Genomic DNA, 22,767 nt, shown 5'->3' with positions numbered 1-22,767 from the left:
TACAGAATATGATAATGCTACATGAAAAATTACTCCTTAACCTCAATGTAGCTAATGCTGACATATCATAGGATTTTCTTGTGCTTAATCTGTTCTTTCTGTGTGCAAGTGATGTTCCAGTTAATTGCGGATCTACAGTATATTGCATCCCCCCCCCAGCATAAACATATTACAAGTATTACTTCCTCAGTTCAAGAAATTAAGTTTTCTGTTACTCACAAGGTCTTACTTTACTTCTGAACTGTTAACTTTGTGAAAATCATAAATCTGTCCAACCATTGGATACTGTTCTTATATGTGTGGTGGTTCTCCCTAAGACTGCTCCTAAAAACTTCTTGACTCAGTACAGAATGTAGAGCAGTTCTTGAGGTTGATAAAGGTTGATTAATGATCCATCTCATACTAATTCACCACACTCTCTTTCAGACAGATATTCAGTTGCTGTTAATCATTTATTCTAGCAATATCTGTATATTGTTGTTTTTTTTCTTCCTTCTTCATTCCCTCTGCTGCTGTCCTTTGGAACCATGCTCTTTTTTTTTCCTAAAAAGGACAATTTACAGATCTTCAAACCCAGCTTTTTCTTCATGTTTGCTCATCCATCATACTAACATAACATGAATGTATGGTATTAACAAAACAAGCAAAAAAATAAAAATAAAATAAAACAATGCATAAGTAATATTGTATTGTTCTGTGTAAAATTAAGCGAATTGTTCATTAAAGTGGAAATAGGCTTATTCCTATGTATTACAGCACAGAATATGATACACTGTAGAGAGCATTTGTATAGTCAGTGGTATATCCCCTTCCTCCACTTTTTCCCTCTCGCTCTCTCTCTCTCTCTCTGAAAAAATTGTTTTCACAGCTGATACACACTAGGATATTTTTAAATTGGCCTCATCTGACACTGCAGTGTGTGAGAAGATAGCACAGTATGTGATTACAGAATGCATGAAAAGACTAAAACTTGATAGTAGACCTGTCGACAAGATCTAGACTTTGCACCATCCCATGTTGATGAGAAACCAGTTAACACTTTACTATAATCATATTTCAGCATCAAATGAAGTCATCTTAATTAAATCCCAACCTTCATTTTCTTTTCCTAATGAATTCATGTATCATCTGAGAATGACTATAGAAGCATATAGCTGAATTACTGTTTTCTAACTGGAGGCCCCCAATCTACTTTTTTTTTTTGTTTAAATCCCACACATGAAAGGTACAAGTATCTATAGCACATTAATGCCATGTGTTAGGCATAGATAAGGGTTGAGAAAGTTATTTGCAGAAGAAACCTTATTGACATTCTTAAAAAGCCGTAGGCTGAAATTGTTGGGAAATGCATCATAGGGAAGGCATCGTCAAAGGACAGAGGTAGATGGAATAAATGAAAAAAAGAAGAAGCCAGTACAGTGAGTTTGCAGTTGTACTATAAAGGGCTGTTGGACAGCTACATAAGCAAAATATTTTTCTTATTATAAGTGAAGAAAGCAGGAGTGTTTACTTAAATAGCTCAGTAAATACTTCATTCAATTGACTGTGTGTGTGAGGTGAGAGTACAATAACAGAGAACCAAATCATTATAAGAAGGAAGGGGCAGATATTAAAATACAAAAGAGCTAAATTTAAGAAATTTTTTTTATCTTGTTTTATGCTAGTTTCATTTTGATTTTGTTACAGTTGAACTCAAAGCATTACTTCTTTTAAAGCTTTCATTATTACTACCTCAGTTGGAGTTCAGGTGGTAGCCGATTTTCATCACCTGGTGTGAGATCACCACTCTACTTATTGGAGGCACGAGTGCTTCGAAAAAGTTTCATGTTTTTGTAAACAGAACAAAACCCTAAGCACACCAATGATACTTATTGTACAATAAGTTTGCAAATTTTTGTTGATGAAAATCATATAAAAAAAAAATGTGAATCCCCCTTTAATTGAAACATTATTTGTACTTGCCTTATGATTTATTCAAGAAACTTTTATGAAGTGAGTTACACTATTTCCAACATAATTATGTACATTAACAAAAACAAATATTTGAAATTTACATATAGTCATAAAAAATTTTAACAAAATAATGATTATTATTATTTTTTTCTAAAAAAATTCTATTTAGGTTGGCTGAGGTAGAATTAAGGGCACGAAGCAATTCTACTCCTGACTCGTAAGTATCTAACGTTTCTCATTGAAAAATTAATGATTCTATACAGGAGATGACATCATATATCCTTAAATAACATTTTAGTATAACAATTATTTGAGATGAGTAAGCACATTGTTTTATATTTTTATAAAAGTATTCTAGTCATTATAGTGGAATGTTGACTTTGTTTTGACAAATTTATGATAAAAGGTGACCAAATGATTTCACATTTTATCTTTATATTGTATTTTCATTTTATGTTTAGGTTGCACACAAACACTAAAAAAGCATGTACAAAAAAAAAAAAAAAGAATATATTATCACATTAAAAAAGTAGAAAATTTAAATTAACTAAAATTTGTTTAAAAAAAGAAGGAAGAGCGAACAAAAGAAAATGCAAAAAAGCTGCTTATAATTGTAATTTGTTTAAATTTAAGTACGTGTATGTGCATCTTCTTAAAGATTACAGTCATGATTAACAAAATGACAGTAAAAATCAGTTGTTTGAATTTTTTGTTCTTTACACACACTGACAATGTTTTGTATAAGCATATACATGCATGCATTTAAAAAACGGACATAGTTAAGCATACAGTTATAGTTGTTACTTTTGAATTTTCCATCATTTTGTTTTTTATACACTGACCACTTAACAAACAAATTTTTAAAACATTTTTTTTTTTGCTAATACTAGTTAACAGATTATACTTAATGAGAAATCGGTTAGCTAGTTTTAGTTAATTAAATGTTTTCACTTTTCACTCTGATCGTGTGTTTGAATCATTCTTTTCATTGAACAAAAAATTACAGTGGTTGGTGTTATAAGATCAGACCACACTTAGACTACTGTTCTCATATTTGGTCCCCCAGGATTTGAAGGGGATAAATTAACTGTGGAAAGGGTACAGAGGTGGATAACAAAAATGGTTTCAGGACTGTACAATTTTAGTTATGAGGATCGGCTGAGGGAATGTGTGCTGCACAGTTTGGTGGTGATATGATAAGAAGGAGAGGTGATATGATCAAGACTTTTAAACTGTTGAGAGGCAGTTACAGGGTGGACACTGGAGAGTTCTTTTGCTTGGTGGAATAGTGGGAAGGAGCAATGACAAGGGGCCATCCCTGGACGTTACGGAAGGAAGCTGTGAGCAAGAGGGTTGAGGGGTGGTTGAACTGTGGGATGCATTACCTGATAGAGTGGTGAGAGCAAGAACAGTTCAGTGAGTTCGAGTGGTATGATGGACTTTGTTTCCTAAGAAGGACCTTCTGCAATTCAGGTCTCCATGGAGTCTCCTGACTCCATGGAGACCTGAATAATAATAAAAAATGATTACAAGAAAACAACAAAAAAGCTCTAATCTTTTTTCTATATATATATATGATTATTTTCTGTTGTGAATTCTCTTAGCTTCTTTATTTTTACTTATTCTGCGGTATTGTATTCCATTTCCATGTTTAGTATCATGTTCATTTCCGTACTTCATCTTTTAAAAAAGAAACAGTGTTTTATTTTCATAATATTGCTTTATTTGAATTAAACTTCTAGATAGAAATAATTTGATCCTTTCTATATATTTAGTATTTTATTCGAGTCATTTCCATGGATATCAGAAATATGAAGCTCTTGAGCTTGTGGGAGCTGTTATCAATTCTTTGCTTTTATTAAATAATTAAATTTCAAATCAGCAACTATTGCTGGTCACATTTTGATATCACTTTAAATAATTCCACTCACAAAAGGCTATAAACTAAAATATTTTCTGATATGTAACATCATGGAGTATATCAGATATGTGGCAGTCTAACACTAAATGTTTTATTATTGGTTTCTTATCAATCCAAATTGGTCTATTATTTATGTCTCTGATTTGATCAGTATGTAATTTTTTTAAAAATAAAAACCTCTTAACCATTAACTCACCTCTTGGTTTTCCTCTTTTTTTTTTCTCCCCCCCCTCTGATATTTTACCTCAAACTTGTTTGGTTAAAATATTCATTTCCAATTTGGTTTAAGTGATCATACCATGTAAAATTTTATAGATAAAATATATAATTCTATAGATTATATATATATATTTTTTTCAAAGTTTAGTTTTTTTATTACTGATTTTCATATCGATGTGTCACAACAATTGTTTAATTTAGCAAAAGACTCTTGAAGATTTAGTTAAGAGGATATCACATTTAGTTAAGAGGATAATGTATACTACTTAATGATATAGTCCTTATAAATTATGAATAACATGGAGATAGAATAAAATACAGTTCTGTCTTATGCCTGATTTAACATCAAACTATCTTAGTTTGATGTTTCCCCTTGGTAATATATGATTTTTAATATTTTTATTTTAATATTTTAATCTTAATATATGATTTTTCTTTTGAGATCAGCAAAGTTCAAAAATAGAGATCCATATTATATTTCCGTGCTTCTGATTTTGGCAGCCTTTTTTTTTTTTTTTACATGAGATTCCAACCCATGAAAGGTTGAAAATCTATATATTAATGCCATGGATGAACTAAGGTTCATTTTATTTATTTTTATCATTTGGCCGAATATTCTTCACCAATTTTCCCCTTCAACTTTTTTAGCCTTTTCTCGAGTATGCTTGTGTAAATCTTTCCTGAGATACTCAACAAGGAAATTTTTGTATAATTCTCACATTTCATTTTTGTTTCCATCTGTTTTTTATAAATTGGTATGATGACAACTTCCAATTATTAGGATTTTACATCATAACTACTATATTATTATCCACACTAATCATTATTCAAACAACATCTGTCATACTTCTTGAACTCATTTACTGACCAAGCACTCATAACATCTCTGGCAACCCATTCTATTTATTCTTTGCAAGCAAAAAATCTAATCATCATACCCTTGCTAACTGCAGTAATCTTACATAATTTTCAAGGATGACTTCTTGTTCCTTCACTTGTTGTGCAGTGACAATTTCTCTATAAAACTCCTTCGGTAATTCTTGTTTCTGTATCTCTTCTACATATCAACAAATTTTTATAACCCACAAATCTTCAGTCCCTCATTGAAAGCATTCTACAGATCTGTCACCATTTTGGTCACTTTTCTTTGGATCCTCTAATGCTACCTCCTCATACCCAAGAGACCTGGACAACTAATCTATGTGCAGTAGTCCAGATGTGGCTATATCAAAGCCTTTAAAAGAGAAATAATGTAAACCTGTAAAAGAGGTATGTTCTTCAATTCATTTGATCATGAAAACTACTTTTCCTGATTTCACAATATATCCCTTGAACTTTAATTTCCTATTTCCCTATATTCTTAGCCTCATCAGTTTCATAATGTTTAATTCTATCAGTGTGATACTTAGTTTGCAATGGTTTCTTCCAAGAATGCATAACCTTATACTTTCCCCATCAAATTGGTCACTATTATTCTTTGTCCATGCAGTCAGACTATTTGATTCATTCTGAATGATCTTTACATCATGTTTATTAACTATTGTCCACTCCAAATTTGCATCATTGGCAAAAAGCTGAATATTTCACTTCTTCAAAACTGATTTCCAATATCATTAATTGCCTGATTAAACAGCAGTGAACTAAGTATAAAGCCCTTTGGCATACCACTGGTTGCCTTGATTCATTTCTACTCATGGAAAAACATTAAAGAATAGTCTATCCCTTCCTCCTCTGCTCCAATTTACATAATAGGTTCCGTGTTAAATACTTAGCAAACAGCAGTATCATTATATAGCCATTTCCTTTGTTCAAGTCAACTGTCACTTTATAGAAAGTGAGTAAAATTACTTAGGCAAAGACCTACCCATCACAAAGTTGTGCCACCACTGACATTATGCAATATTCCTATCTACCCATTCCTGAATTCTTCTCTAATAACTCTAATTCCTGAATTCTTCTCTAATCTCCAATACTTTCTCAGATACAGAGACAGCAAATTACAGAGATTAAGCAGGTTTCTGTAATTTGCTGTCTCTGTCTTAACTTCTTTTATGCAATGTAACTGTTCCATAAAGAAATTCCCTTTGCATTATACAGTGTAGTCACTACAAGACATTGCCATGTTTCACACTGCATATAATCTACTCTCATAGTTTTTGCACTGCACTTTTCATGTTTCTGAATGACTTTTTTACTTCATATATTGATAAAAATACTTCGGAGTGCACTTCCCCTGTGTATTTCTTACCATTGTTCTATGGGGGGGGGACTGTAAAGTTCTGATAAACACCTAGAATTTATCACAACTTTTCACTTTCCCGGTATTCTTTGCTATTTGATTTAAGAAATTTTCAGATAATTACCTCAAGCATCTGGAATATCTTTATCTTTAGGTTTTATATATACTTTTATGAATTTTAATTCCTTTTACAGTACTCTTTTTTTTTTTTTTTTTTTTCTAAGTTCACTTAGAAGCTTTCAAAACATTGTACTTCATGATATTTATTTTCCATGTTGTTCTTTCCAAAATATTCCCATGACTTTTGTTTAGTTACTTTTACACAGTAACTAAGAACATTTATATGATTTCTGCCTTTCATTGACTATTTAACTTTCTGTGCCTACAATGCCGTTATTATTCTAGCCTTGCAAACAGCTTCACCACTTACTTCTCTGTCAAAGTGAAGATATTTTCTTTAGATTTTTCCACTCTGTCCCCAAGGTTTGGTTCTTTCTTTCAAAATCCTTTATTTTCTCCCAAAGTGTACAGTTCATGTGTGAGAATTCATTTTAAAAAACACATTTTTCTAAATATTCATTTTATCCTGTCGAACAAGATAAAGTGAATGAATGATCACTGTCTATTTCAAATTCTCTATCCATACTTTTATTTGGGATCATTCTGAAGATGGTACTATCAGCTTTAACATAATTGACAAAACATTTTTTTATTATTATTATTATTTTGTATACATTCTCTCCACCTGAATTTATGATGTTTATATTGGAACATGATATTAGTAATGGCTAGTCCATGTATAAACAGAAATGTAGGAGTCTCAAAATTACTCAATGTTTTGATTCATTTTCTATTCTGCTGTTTAGGTTTTTCCAACTAGAACTAATATTTCTGGAGTTTCTATAGTTCAGTCTGTATAGACAAAGCCATTTGTTTGGAAATACCTGGGTTCAAATCCCATCTAGTATGTTAAAAACTTTTAATATTATTATTATATAGGTATCTCCATGCAGTCAAAAGACACTTTGAAAATCTTTATCACTCACCTCTGGATCCTGTCCATCTCCATGGGAGTCCAGATGTGGCCTTATATTGGGGAACAATAACCTCTCTATCCCTGTTTGTATTGTGTTCTTCAACAACCATGTAATATGATGCCCTCTAAACTTCAACTCCCTGTCCACGATCACACCCAAGTCTGGCTTATCATTTCCTAGTTCAATTTCATCAATATAGTACACAGCTTCTGATCTCTTCCCAAAGTGGATCATCTTATACTTGGCCACATTCAACTGGCAACCATTTACCTTTGCCCATACTGCTAGTCTGTTTAAATCTTCCTGCAGGATCTGTGCATGATTTTCATTTAATTTGTCACTGATCTTCCTGTTTTAGCATTGTCAGCAATCAACTGAATATTTCCTGTCAAATCATTTCCTATATCATTGATATAGAAATTAAACAAAAAAAGGACCAAGTACTAAGTGCTGTGGTATACCACTGGTTACTGCCTTCTCTTGGACTCAACTCCTCAATAAACCACTCTGATATCTGTCCATTAGCCATCCTTTAATTCAAATCACCAGATTCATATCCATTCCCATTTGCTCCAATTTATGCAATAGAAATGTGCAGTCTTATCAAGTGCTTTTGCAAAGTCTAACAGTATCAATGAGTAGCTATTTCCCATCTCATCTCATCTTCAGTAGAAAAGCCCTTGTAAAGGGTCAACTAAAGGTGGAATGGAGGTGGCAGCATTTTCCTTTCAGAAATTCTGAAAGGAAAATGCTGCCTGTTTTGCAGGATTTTTCATCCTGCAAAACAGGCAATCCACCCAGAAGAACACACATAATAGCCATAGCACATAATGGAGATAAGATTAATTGCCCTATCATAAACAGTTTCTGGAAGCCTATTGTCTAATGAATAAAAAATTCCTCCATCTCTTTCCTACTAAATAACATAAAACGGATGTACCTTATTCTTGTATGTATCTACTTTCAAATTAAACAAGAACCTAAACTGGTATACTCGACTGCGACATGTGCAGCCATATGCCACGTGAGTGGTCTGCCTTACAGAAGATTGGCATTAGATGGCAAGCAAATAATAGTTGGGTAAGGTAAAATTTTTATCATTCACTATTTTTCTAGCCCTTTCATGATAATTTACATAATTTCTAATTTATATAAATCAGGGACTACCTGTATATATAAAGATGAATGAAAATTACAGATATTTCCATTGGTTACTGTTGTACTTACAAAATGCAAGGCTGAAAACATTAATTAGATATTACACTTGCATACTGTTGGCATGAAGCAGTTCAGTCTATATACCAATTTTAAGGATCTCTGTTATTAAGACAGTAATTAGAAAGAACATACATTCTGAAATTGTTTAAAATCTGTTAAAAATTCAGAATTTAAAGCACATTGCATGTAATTTTAATTAGTTTTAAAAGTATGTTTCTAAATGAATACCAGAGTGATACATGTGTGTATAAAATCGATTTTTTATTCTGTTTACATGTCATGCAGTAGTGAGGATGAGCACCAGTTGATTGCACAGTACTGCCAAACACTAAGTGGTGAACTAGCTCTTCCAGTGGTGAGTAATCATGAACTTTAATATTAATGTGTGACTTATCAATTTGACTGTCTTTTAAGAAACTGTTATTTACATATAAACACTATATTCTACATTTTATAAAAGAAAAGTTTACTATACAAATTTTAAACATGCCTTTTAATGTATTTTTTGCATATATATTAATTTTATTAATAAAATTATAATTGTATAAATTTTTGCGCTGGTTTAATTAAAGCTTGCATACTCAGATTATTATTATCATCATCATTAGCATATATTAGATACCTTCAAGGGTCAGATTCATCAAGTAAGTCTAGCTCTTTGGAGTCAGACTCCCTTCAGTCTGACTCCTTGGAATTATGCATTTGCAGATGTAATTCCTTGGAACCTGTCATGCTTCTCTTTAAAAGCATTCACTGAACATGCACTCACAGTGTTCACTGGTAGCTTATTTTGTTCACTCATCAAAAAAAGACCATAAGAAGAACCCTTTCAGAATGAACCCTCACATGTTCCTACCCATTCCCCTATTCATCTTCCAGAGATAATTCCAATTTTTTCTCACCTGTCATGAGCCTCAAAATTCCTCTGGTATCTGTACTGTACAAACTCCTTACTAGCTTGTGTTTCTATCATATCTCTTCCTCTTTTATTTCTCTAACTTTCAAGGTCACATTCCCTCATTATGTCTTCATTTCAAAAGTTCCACAAGCCAGATGTCAGTTTAGTTAGCTGGACCTCTTTGGCTCTTTCCTCATCTTCATGGAACCCAAGTGACCATTATCTGAATATAGTAGTCTAGACATGGTCATATTAAGTTCTTGTGAAGTGGGAGAGAGTCTCCATAGCTCAGCATAGATTGGGCCCTTTGGTTAGAAAGACCTAGGTTCTCATCCCGTTTATGATGTGAAGTGAGAAACTTATCAGGTCTTTTCATTTGAATGATGAATTATTTGGCTCATATGGTGGTACCAGGTTTATTCTCCCAAATACTTGTTTTTCATCCCTTCACTTATTTGCTAATTAGTGTGCTTTTCAACATTGCAGTTATCTAAGGTGATCTTAACCACCTTTGCAATGTGGCCTCTAAAATTTAACACACTGTCTGCCACTGAACTGACACCCATTAACATTTGCCTATAAAATCAATCTATTTAACTAAACAAAAAAAAAGCTTGCGACACATGTGACTGATGGATATCAGAAGTGATGTATGGAGGAGCTGAATTGAGGAAAATGAGGATGACTAGTGAAACAGAGTACCATAGGATTCTGTATTTGGACAACCATTGTTTAACTTGTATATTAATGACATTGGAGATGGTCTGGAGGGGAACATCCATTGGTATGTTGATGGTGGAAAGTTAGGTCAAGTGATAAGGGATATATCTGATATAGAAGCCTTGAAGGCATACTTTAACAGACTGATTCTATTTTGGACCAAAGATACTACAGACTAAGTATTCTATTAATGGGAATTTTCTGCAAGTAATCGATAAAGCTAGAGATCTAATGGTGATATTAGAGATAGGTTGAAGTTTAGAAGCTACTTTGCTCATATGGTTAAGTCATCACAGCAGATAACTGTAATATTGAAATGAATGCTAAATTACAGGAATAAGGAAGTTATTATCCCTTTATTTTCTCACTTAAGGCCATTTCTGGACTATGCTCAGATATGATTGCCTGATATAAGGAAACATAAAAAACGATTAAGCACCAGGTAACTAAGATAATATCTTGCTGTGGAATTTTGCATAGGAAGATAGAAGAAATGTGACCTGTAAAGTTTGAGAAATAGAAGGAGGGGCATAGCTTTGATAAAAACATGCAATTTGGTAAGGTGATTTTACAGTATTGATATGAGTGAAATTTTGCAGCTCATGGCATGTGGGAGAGAAACTGAGGTTATTCCTGGAAGCCAAGTAAGAGTATAGTCAGGAAGCATGTGATGTCCAACTTCTTCTCATGGTGTTTGATGAGGGAATGCAAAATAAGCTCCCAGTGTGCATTGGGCATGTGTCTTCAGTGAATGCTTTCAAGGAGAGGTTCGATAGGCAGTTAGGCATTAGACAACCAATAAATGCCCCATAGTATTATTAATAATAATAATTTTTACCTACATATAGCCTCATGACAGTTAATGGCAGATGACTACTGCTGCCATATCTTGTGTTCTTAACCCTTATTTATAGGATGATGAAATAGCATGAGTTCTATAGTCAGGTTTTCTGAGTTTCAGGATTCTTAGTTGATGAAAGAGAATCAGACCTATAGTGACTTTTTTTTTTTTTTTTTGTTGATCAAGCATCATGGGCATTGGCACAAGACCACACAGATAACTTTAAAAAGAAAATGTATAATAGATATTTATTACATATATATATATATTTTATTTTATTTTTCCAGCCTCGTAGTCCAGCTCAGATTATGGCCTCGATAGATGCAGAACAAAGAGAAGAACTTGAATCAATGATTCACGAATTAGAAGAAGAAAACAGGTTTGTAGGAACCTCTAAAGAATAATTAGCATGCTATTGTAGTGCCAAATGATTTAATTTTATGTATGCGAAAAATGTATTTGTTCCACGTGAGGAAAACTAGTTAAGATGTATTCAGTGAGTGGAAGGGATTGTGAGGTATTCTTGTTGGTACATTAGCAATTATTTTATACAGTACAGTTTTTGCTGTTTTAAATTTTTGTAAAGATTTTTGAGTTTCTTGAATTTGTGGGAGGGAGGGGAGATTTTTTGAAAGAGGATTGTTTTTTAATTTTAAATGCTGTGATTTGAGTTTACTACTGTGGTGTTTCATGGATTAAAAGAGAAAACATGCAATGAAAAGAGAGAGACTCTTTTCTTACATGTGTCATCTATACGGAGGTCATCTGGTCTCTGTACTATAATGTGGATGTGATTCTCTTTATTTTTATTTGTAGAGATTAGTGCTAACTGTAATTTGTACTCTTGGCAATTTGAGGATGTGCATTGTTATCAGATTATATATATGTTCACCAGAACTTGGAAATTTTGAGACCATCATTTTTATCTTAAATTTGGTTATTTTATAAAAGTCTCACAGGCTGAATTGTGTATGCATTTCTTAGAACTAGGCAAAATTTGGTCTTTTGTGTGTACCTTCAACTTTTTGAAGAATGTATATTTTCTGAACTTTAAAATATGTAAAGCAAACTATATCCATATTTCTTAAGATAGTTGAATCATTTGTTGAGTGAGACTTTTTAATTTTCAAAAATGCAAGTCAACCTTTTTAACAGTTTAGTCTGAATGCATAATATCTCGATGATGCTCTTTGGTGAAAAGACCTGGGTTCAAATCCTGTCTGTGATGGATAATTTATCAGTGCTTTTCAATTGAATGTGAGTTAGCCAGTCTCATATGGAGTCAGGAAAGTCCAGTTTTTAGTTCTGCAATCAAGCTAACTGGCCAAAAGAAAACATACAAATGCATGCACAAAAATATATTTAAGCATAATCCTTCATCCCAATTAAAGTCCCTTGAAAGCCATGAATGCTTAGCTGATTCTTTTTAAGAGCCTGCAAGTGGAAGGGATTGTGAGGTATTCTTATTATTAAACCTTATTGGAAGCTCTTCTGAAACTTTTCATATGTGGTGTTATAGGAATGTTATTATTTGGCGGTTCAGCTTAGAAGATCTGAATAACTCTCTGAACTGTTGCAATAAATAAATTAAATTCACTATTGAAATAGAAAGAAACAAACATTTTTCCTCCTAGACATGTTAATCAACAAAACATAAAATTAAAAAAAAAGTGGTATATTATCCATTCATGCACCACTAAAAACAGTCCTTTTTATTGTTGATTTTCATGCTGCATTTATTACATGTATTTCTGATCATATATGATGATCAGAAACATGGACAAGAATTGGAGTCCAAAACAAATGACCATAAAATATGAAAATAGTGAAATGTTGATTAACACAGAAGTAGGAGAGAGAGAGAGAGAGAGAGAGAGATAGACAAGACACTGCTCAGAGTTATATAAGATACAGGGAGTTGTTGAGGTTTAAAATAAGTTAATCGATGAATTGAGGAAAATATCATCACCAACCACAGAACGAGAAACATATACTGAGGGATGAGGTTGCAAAGGCAGTAAAGCATCTGAAAAACCATAAAAGCTTTGGGAATAATGAAATCACTAGAGAGATGTTGAAAGGTGGCAAGGTGATAATAGACAAACTGTACCTGGCATGGGAGGAAGGCAAAATACCAAAAGAATGGACAAGATCAATCCTAATATCTATTTACAAAAAAGGAAGCAAAATGGACTGCAAAAATTACAGAACAATAGCTCTAATGAGTCAAATGGGAAAAGTATTTATGATAATATTAATGGAAAGAATAAGGAAGCTAATGGAAGAAAATCTGGAAGATGAGCAAGCAGAGTTTAGATGAGACACCTGTACCCCAAATATTATTGTTAAGATTAATAGTGGAGAAAGTTCTATGTAAAAATAAAAATATTTATGCCTGTTTTATTGACTTTCAGGAAAGCTTTTGACAGATAGATCAGAAAGTGGCATGGACTGTATTTGAATCTTATGGAGTGGACAAGAACCTGATCTATCTTTTGCAGAACATCAATGACAATGCAGAGGCTGCGTGAGAAACTGGTAAAATAGAAAGATGGTTCTGGGCAACAAGAGGCACAAAACAAGGAGATCCAATATCCCCAAGCATCTTTATCACACTTTTAGAAAGAACAATGGATGTCATAAAGGATAATATAAGGGGAATTTCAGTTCAAGGTATGAAAATAAACAATAATGAAGAGGAACTAGAAAGAACAGGACTGAAGTTAAGTGAAGAAGGAAAGAGATATGGGTTGATAATGAACATCGATAAAACAAAAACAATGATATTCAGAGAGAAGAGGATGAAAAAAGCAAATAAAGGTCAAGGGACAAGAGCTGGAAGAGGTTAGAAACTTCACATACCTAATGGCTTTTCCTATCTTAAGCATTGATATGTACTCCAATGGTCCTACCGGTTAGTCTTTACCATTGTTCTGTCACTGCTTATCTCATATAACAGTTCTTCAAAATATTGTCTCCAAGCATTTAGTATCTTCATGATTTGCCTCCTTTATCATCTCCAGTTCCTTTTACATACTTTTCCCTTTATTTCTGAGGTTTTTCAATAACCTTCAGAACATTTTTTAATATTTGCTTACTGTATTCTTACCAGATGTCCATTATGGGAAAGGTTATAGTAAAAATAGAAAGGACTTGTCATGGTTTCACAAAAAAAGAGAGGAGCTTTTGTCACAGTTTTGACACCTTATTGATGCCCTATCTCAAAAATGACTTCTTGTCTCATCACTTCGAAGAGTCAAACAAAGTAGTTTACTTTCAGAGCAACTGAAAAGAAACCAGCATCTCATTTATCATGACATTTAGGAATTACTTAATTAGTCTTGCAGCATATTAGATCTATACTACACTTTAAATATCTACAAAACAGTGAACTGCATGTGTGGTGCAGATGTATCATGGATATAAACTGCTCTTCAATTGTTACTTACTTCAAAAAACATAAAAATATTATTCGTACTAGTATGTTTATCATGTGAATAATGTAACATATCTGCAATGTGCCCTTTGATTCCATGGAGGTCAGATGTTAATAATAATATTTAACATATTGATGCTTTTTTATGCTAAAAGTGATCATCTATATCCATAATTTCATTAAAAATCAGTAGATACTCTACAGTCACTTCATATCAGTAATGTGCCCACAAATTCCTGCTAGGTGGTCCTATACTGAGCTTTTCTAGAAGCTTCGATTCTCTGAAGACTTGTTACTCTTGACATACCATTCACCCATCTGATTGTGGGTCTGATGCTTCTCTTTCCAAGAACTCAACCGTCTATTACTCTTTTGAGAAGCACCTTCCAGTATTTCTGTTTTTCCAAATTATTTCAGCTTTCTTTTTTTTTTCTTCTAATTTCTTTAACTAGCTAGTTAAATAACTTTATTTAAATAGCTACAAAGCATGCTTTGTAGCTAGTTAAATCATATGTTTAATTTAATTTGTGCTTCATCCTGAAGAAATTACTTAGTAGTGGTAGTAATGAAACATTGGTATTATAGTATTACATTTCTTGATAAATTCATGGATCACAAGAATCTTAGCAATCATCTAAAATAAGCTTGTTATATTGAAATAAAAACAAATGATATTACAAATGCAGTTTTTAAAACAAATATACTTTTTTTTCTTGCACTCTTTAATGACTTTTAGTAATTGAATAATAGTCTTAAAGAAAAAAAAAATCAGCTTTCTTATTCTACTTCTTGTCAGAAATGAAACATGAAATAAGATGCCAGTTATTAATTATACTTAAATCATGTTGTATAACTTAAAAGACATACATATATGTCATTGTTTCTCCTTATCCTTAATAGGCACCTTCAAGCAGAATATGAAAGGTTACGTGGAACAAGGGCTAGTAGAGGTCTTTCTCCAACAACAACAACTGAAGAAGAAGAAGAACAGATACCACCAACTCCAAGTCGAGATGAAGAAATGCTTGCTGAAGCAAAATTACTAAGGCAACATAAAGGCAGGTTAGAAGCTAGGATGCAAATACTCGAAGATCATAATAGGCAGTTAGAAGCTCAATTGCAAAGATTAAGGCAACTTTTAGATGAGGTACAGTATTAAAAATCAATTTGTTTATTTTTAGGAAATATCAGATACTTTTTTTGTTGCTGTTATGCATTATATTTAAAACGAGTCCATTGATTAAATTCTAATTGAACTTCTCAGTTGAATATTTTTTAAAACTTTGTATCCAGAAAATTTGCACTACACAGTATAAATAGTAGCAAAAACAGCTGTTTCAGGTCTATTTGGATATGAAATGACGATCCATTTCATGTATATAAAACTCAGTGACAGACCATTGAGCCTAACTACTGAGGAGCAAAAATAATAATGATATCAGTTTAGTATGCTTTACATGACCTGTTTTCCATTATAACCCTTGGTTCCAGAGAATTGCTGGATTAGCTGTTTTGCCAGCCCAATGGAGATCACATAATAATTCATCAGTACATTTCATATCCACTAATTATAACTCTCCCACATCTCAAAGCATTGTGAAGTTAAACTTATAATTTATATGTTCATGTAAACAAAAAGTATGATTTATTTTTAAATTTTGGTTCTCTAGAGATGTCAGATGACACACTCATCAATTTCATTTGATCCAGATGCAATATCAACATTTTCTTGTTGCTTACAGCTACTTGTATTTGCTATATTGCTCTCTTTTGGGGGTTTTATAAATCCAATCTTTAACCAATGATCCATACGTAAGAATTTGAAAGCTAAAAAAAATACTCTATTTACTCGAATATAACTCTAACTTTTTTCCCAAAATTAAAGCTAAAAAATTGTGTTGCGAGATACTTACGGAAATTTTCGGAAACTAAAGTTTTCAGAAAAAAACTGAAAATGGTGTGCGACTTACCAAAAAGCTCCTACTCGCTATCACTACTTTTGGCATGGAGAACAGTTTCTTTGTGTGCATCATCAAAGTAATCTACCCAAATAGCATCATCTTCTTTCCCATTATTTCAAGCAAAAATTACCAGTAATTTACAAGACTTGAGATACGTAGAGCAGCGAAGAACTGCATATGATTGGTGCGGTATTAACAAAAGATCACATGAACCAAAGACAAATTAGCATTTCAACAGTTCAGTTGAAATGCTAATTCCCTTCAACTGAATTCCATAATATCTGAAACACATTCACTATATATTTCTTAGTTTTAACACGTTAACGATGGGGGTGATATCAAGCTAAACCATATGTTCCACCAGCAACATATGGTTTTGCTTGGTCTATACAGCAGTTTCTGTTGGAGAGGGGATGCGATTCATTAGTTAGTGCAGTTTTATCCCGGTTGTCTCTAATTGCACTGTTTGTTGAAAAAAATATAATGACTCCTTTAATTATGCATAACCGAAAATTGCCACGTATCCCCTAACGACCTTTCGCATATCCCCCCAGAGGTACATGTACCACACTTTGAGAAACACTGGTATAAAGAATACAGTGCATTTAGATATGGCCTGTGCATAAGAATCCTAGCTAGAGTAATAATGGTTGCATTATTCCTTGCTTCAGACAGATGGAAAAGTCCATTTGAGTTGAGTGTCGAGGAATGTAAGAAATATAACTTACAAATGAGTACTACAGCTCTGTATCAGGACATCAAAGAAACCCAAAAAAATGAGCACATTAGATTATGGAGTGAAAAAAAAATGTTGCTGCAAGTGTTTAAAGGAAATCTTAACATATACAAATGTTTTAATCTCTTCTTTCACCCACATTTTATCTATCTTTCCTCTCAGTATATATGAGACCATATAATATATACTAAAAGATGTATATAGATCCCATAATAATAGATACGAGAAATAACCATGCTTATATGAATCACTCTTTCTATAATCTTTCTTTGATTTTGTACATTGTCTTAACACTGATGCAATTGTATGTCCATCCTTCCTCTTAAAAAAAAAAAAATGGTGATAACCTGACCAAAATTGAGTAGGATCATTTTATATGTAAGGAATGATACAGCAAATTACTCATAAGTAATTAGCTATGCATATCTCAGTCCTGCAGACTGAGATATCTGCAAACTTATCTCTCAATGTGTGTGTTTACGGTTAAGTTCTCCCCTTGAAAAATGGAATTTTCTTTCCATCAAGCAGAAAGATCTAGAAACAGCTATTATTATTATTATTAACATCTGACCTTCCACGATAAGTCTGTGACTCATCATGGGAGGTGCACACTTCGTACACAAAGCTCTCACCAACCATGCTTTAAACTAATTCACTGTATCTTCTGCATTCATAACACACTCAGGCAATGCATTCCACTCAACAGCCATCTCTCAATGCAAAGAACATGCTCCTTACTCCTTTGCTCTCAACCTCCTGATACAATTTACAGGGATAGCCTCTTGTTCTACTCTACCTCTTTCATTCTGTGAAAAAATTTCTTTTGTGTTAATCTTTAACAATCCCTGACCAACTTATGTCTCAATCATACACCCTCCCCCCTTCTTCCTCCTCCTCCTGTTCATGAGGCTTTGCAAATTGCATTCTTTCGATCTGTCTTCATACTCCACATTCCAAAGACCTGCCATCTTTGTGAATCTTCTCTGGACCCTTTATAATATATTGTCATCACTATGAAAACCAGGTGACAAAATCTGTTTGTAATAATCCATATGAGGTCTTGATGACCTCATATGGATTATTACAAACATTACGGTTTATTATGGTCCTCTGCATCATTGCCATTATCCGATGCAACAACTTCACAACTTATGTAATGTGGTCCCTGCATTTCAGGTTCTTGTTCACCACCATTCCCAGATCTCTCATCTCATTTACCTCCTTCAAAGTTTTCCCATCAAGTGTATATTTTGCATCTCATCATTGTTTACCAAGTTTCAAAACCTTACACTTTTTAATATTGGATTGAGAGTTCCACTTACCTGCCCATTGTTCTCTCCAGTTTTGCATCATCTGCAAACAGTTGCATATTACCAGTTAGCCCATCCCAATATCGACCTCTGTGGCACATCACTAGTGATGACTTTCCTCTTTTGGGATACTGCATCCCGATCCTGAAGTTCGTTTCAATTCATTTAACAGCTTGTTAGCAGTCCATCAAAAGCTTTTGCAAAATCTAAGTATACCACTATATATGAATCTCCCTTGTCCACTACATTTGTCACCTTCTTACAGTACATAAGTAAGTTGACAATCACAGAGAATACCACTGTTATACCCATTTCTGTATCCTAGTTCTCATTAATCTCTCCAATACCTTAACCAACAACTATAAGATATACAACTATAAGATATACAGATATACAGCCTTATCACTACCTTTATGCAATGAAACAATTTTACTTTCTTTCCACTCTCTTGGGACCTGTGCTATTGCTATTGCCAACTCTCTGGAACATTCCCTTAAGACACATGGTGATATGTCATCAAATCCTGTTTCCTTATTGATATCAAGCTTATTTATTTCCTCATATACTTCCTGCTCCCTTACAGTTAAGTCATCCTCTTCTATTTCCTGTACACTTGGGCTTCTCATGATTTCACCCCCAATGAGGACAACACCATTAAAATTTGTTCACTGAATACTCCAACTATGTCCTCTGCAGCGATTACTATTCCACCATCTTCATCCATTAACATAATCATTCTTTCTTCTACTTGCCATGTATCTGAAAAATTTGCTAGGGTTTTTCTTGGCCTGATTTGCTAATTTCTGCTCTTTTGCTGTTCTTACCTATTAAGTCACCTTCCTGGCCCGTCTTTATATTCCTCATGCAATTGAGTGTTATCATTATTCATCTTGTGTTTCCTCCACTGTATCCTCTTCTTCCAAATTTCATGCTGAATCCATTCATATTGTTAAATATCTTTTGGTCATTTCCTATGCAGCATTTATCTTCCACTTAATACCTCTTCCATGCTAAGGTCTATGAAAACAGTGTCAGAAACCACACTAAAGCTATGAAACTATCTTTTATCTGCTAATTGCATGGCTTGCTTGCTCTGTATGATGAAAAATGTGAGTTATCAGAAGTAAAAACCTGACCATTTCCATATGAGATCAATTAAACTTACCTTCGGCACTTATAAAGATTCCTCATTTCTTAAACAGGATTAAAACTCAGGTTTATATTTGTAGCTATCACCATAGATTTGTCACTAATTTGGTCATTTAACTCTTGATATTCTTCACTTCATTCCAACTGAAGAGTAAATACTGTAACTTCCTTGCACACACTGCATTGCGCGCACACACACACACATGTAAAAAGATTTTGATAGTTGAATGCACATTAGTATCTCTTTAAAGTCATTATTATATTCAAACTTGTATATGTGTGGCTAATGATCAAAAAAGTATATTATTGTTATTTTCATTATTGTCAACCCTCTATAGCATTACAGGATATATTATAGGAGCTCCTCACAGTGTACATCATACTACACTTAAACTTATTCATCATTTCTAAACTCACCACGTTCTCCAGTGGTGCATCACACTCACCCACCACTCTCCAACAATGAAATCAGCTTGTTACTTTCTTGTTTAAAACCCTCCTTATACAACTTCCAGTGATTCCCCCCCGTGCTTTTTCTTTCCAGTATGATTAGCTTCCTCTGTATTAATTTGGTAAAACAATCTTTACTAACTAACAATTAGGTTAAAATTAGTCATTAGGCTCTAATCATTATATCCAGTGTACTACAGATCCCATTCTCTCAGTTTGTCCTTATAGTATTCCAGGGAGATGACAGAAACTTAATCATCTTTTTATAATGCTTTCCCAAAACATTTCCATCACTTCATCCTGCCCTGTCCTGTCATGTATTGAAAAATTTCTTCTGCATCTACCAACCTCTTTAGTTATATTATTTAAATTAAGGGGATATTAAATCCCACATTGTTTTAAAACCAAATAAGAAACGCAAAGATTGGAATCAGAGAGTTTCATGCTGAATATAGTGAACTATAAAGTATCGGCCATCACTAGCGTGAGCTAATGCAAGTGACCCTAGTACGTAGTACAATCTTTAGTTATATATTTCTATAATATCTCCTCTTTTCTGTCTGTTCACCAGACTATTCACCAAACTTTGTAACCTACAAACCTTCATTCAATCTTTGTACAGCCCTCCATAGACCTGTCACCACTTTTGTCATCTACTACCTCTGTATCTTCCACTTCATCATCATTCAAAAAAACTCAGTCAATAGATCTATGCACAATAGTCCAGATGTATTTATATCAAATCCTAATAAAGAGAAATCACTTTCTTATCCCTACTTGTTAATGGGTTTCTTAACAGAGTGGTTCTCTGAGCCGTTTTACCCACTTCTGCAATATGTCCTCTGAAATTTCCGTCCACCATTTCCTCACATTCCTAGCCTCCTCAGTTTCTTGCAATCTATGTAATACATGGCTGTAGTCTTTTTCATCTCAAAGTTCATAATCTTATTTGCCACATTAAACTGGAAACCATTATCCCATGCTGCACAACTGCTACTCTGTTTAAATTGTCCTGCAGATCCCTACATCATCTTTATTAACTGTTGCTTGCCCAATTTAAGATCATTAGAAAACAACTGGATGTTCCCCTTCAAATCTCTATAATCTTCAAATCATCCCTGGCATCATTCATGTACATATTATACAGCAGTGACCAGGTGTAGAGCCCTATGCTCACCAGTAATCATCTGCTTTCTCCTTGATTCAACTCCACCATATACTATATTAATGCCTTCTGATGTTTGTCCATCAGCCATCCTCTCACCTATGTCACCATCTTTTTGTCCATTCCCATTTGCTCTAATTTATATATATATATATTGGACTATGTCTATTTATATATCTACTAGGGGGTTCCCCCCTGACGCCTATCCCCCCCCCCCCCCCGAGTTCCAGACAGGTAGGCCTGTTCTCCTTGAATTCTGATGACTCGAATTTTGAAGACTCGACACTCAGGGTAGCCTTGAGTTTCAAAACATTTCAAATAACTTGACAAAAAACGTGACACAAAAACGTTACAAAAAAAGGCTTATCATGTTATATTATAGAGTAGATTGGATTATGTATCCTGTCAAATTCCTTGCCAAAGTTTTGTATTATCATGCTGTAGACATTATCCAATTCAATTGTTACTTTATTGTTGAGCAAGTAAATTATTATGACAAGATCTCTCCTTTATAAAGCTGTGCTGTCCCCCATAAAGTATCATATTCTTGATATGTTACTCTATGCATAACTAACTTTTCTGCTATCTCAACCAACCTCTCTTTAAGTACTAATGAGTCTCTAATTTTCTGTCTTGTAATAAATATCTTGCCTTTTTTCCCCACTCACTTAGAGACCCTGCTAATGCTGAGACTTAAGTTAACTATTAATATAATTATGGCTATTATAGCCTGTTTTTGTTTAGGAGTGTCCCTTATTTTAATACATTGGCTAACATTACTCAAAAAAGGGGTATATATATATATATATATTTTTTTTTTAGGGCATTATGGGTGAGTATAGAAGGCAATATGGCAGAATAAAAGAGGTGGAAAAAATTTTGTACATACCTTGTTTTTGGTTCTATGATGCCTTCCAATTCCAAGATCTTGCTGAAGGTTGTTTATAAAGGGGGGGGGGGGAACATGGGGGTGCGTTTTGACGCGGGAAATAAGATTTGGAAACCCGGGTTACTATTAATAATATCGCGGGAAATAAGATTGAAAACCTGGGTTACTATTAATAATTATTATTAATCCCCGTGTCAAAGCACACCCCCATGTTCTCCCCCCCCCCCCCATTTATAAACAACCTTCAGCAAGATCTTGGAATTGGAAGGCATCATAGAACCAAAAACAAGGTATGTACAAAATTTTTTCCACCTCTTTTATTCTGCCATATTGCCTTCTATACTCACCCATAATGCCCTAAAAATATATATATACCCCTTTTTGAGTAATGTTAGCCAATATATTAAAATAAGGGACTCCTAAACAAAAACAGGCTATAATAGTCATAATTATATTAATAGTGTTTAAGAGGAGTAACATGGGAATTTTCCCAGAAACTATACTTAAGTTAACTAACCTAATTAGCAGCACTCTCATTTCTCTTGTACTTTTTTATAATACACAGGCTGATATCTCATCCAATTTCATGGCTATATTCACATTGTATAGTGAGAAAGAGAAAAAA

The 22,767-nt window shown here is 33.5% G+C and overlaps 1 protein-coding gene across 1 annotated transcript in view; it reads left to right on the top strand.

Annotated features, from left to right (window-relative positions):
- Positions 1-22,767, top strand: part of Dys (Dystrophin) — a 923,162-nt gene that overhangs the window by 881,077 nt on the left and 19,318 nt on the right. Inside the window, exons 67-70 of the mRNA XM_090409612.1 lie at positions 2,123-2,170; positions 8,873-8,942; positions 11,334-11,425; positions 15,383-15,629. Coding sequence (XP_090265738.1) covers positions 2,123-2,170; positions 8,873-8,942; positions 11,334-11,425; positions 15,383-15,629 — 457 coding nt within the window. The remainder of the gene's footprint in view (positions 1-2,122; positions 2,171-8,872; positions 8,943-11,333; positions 11,426-15,382; positions 15,630-22,767) is intronic.

The sequence above is a fragment of the Typopeltis vanoorti genome, chromosome 19, assembly GCF_054136105.1.
Source record: "Typopeltis vanoorti isolate ZY-2024b chromosome 19, IOZ_Tvanoo_1.0, whole genome shotgun sequence".
Lineage (NCBI taxonomy): Eukaryota > Metazoa > Arthropoda > Arachnida > Uropygi > Thelyphonidae > Typopeltis > Typopeltis vanoorti.
This window is presented reverse-complemented; position numbering and strand designations above follow the sequence as displayed.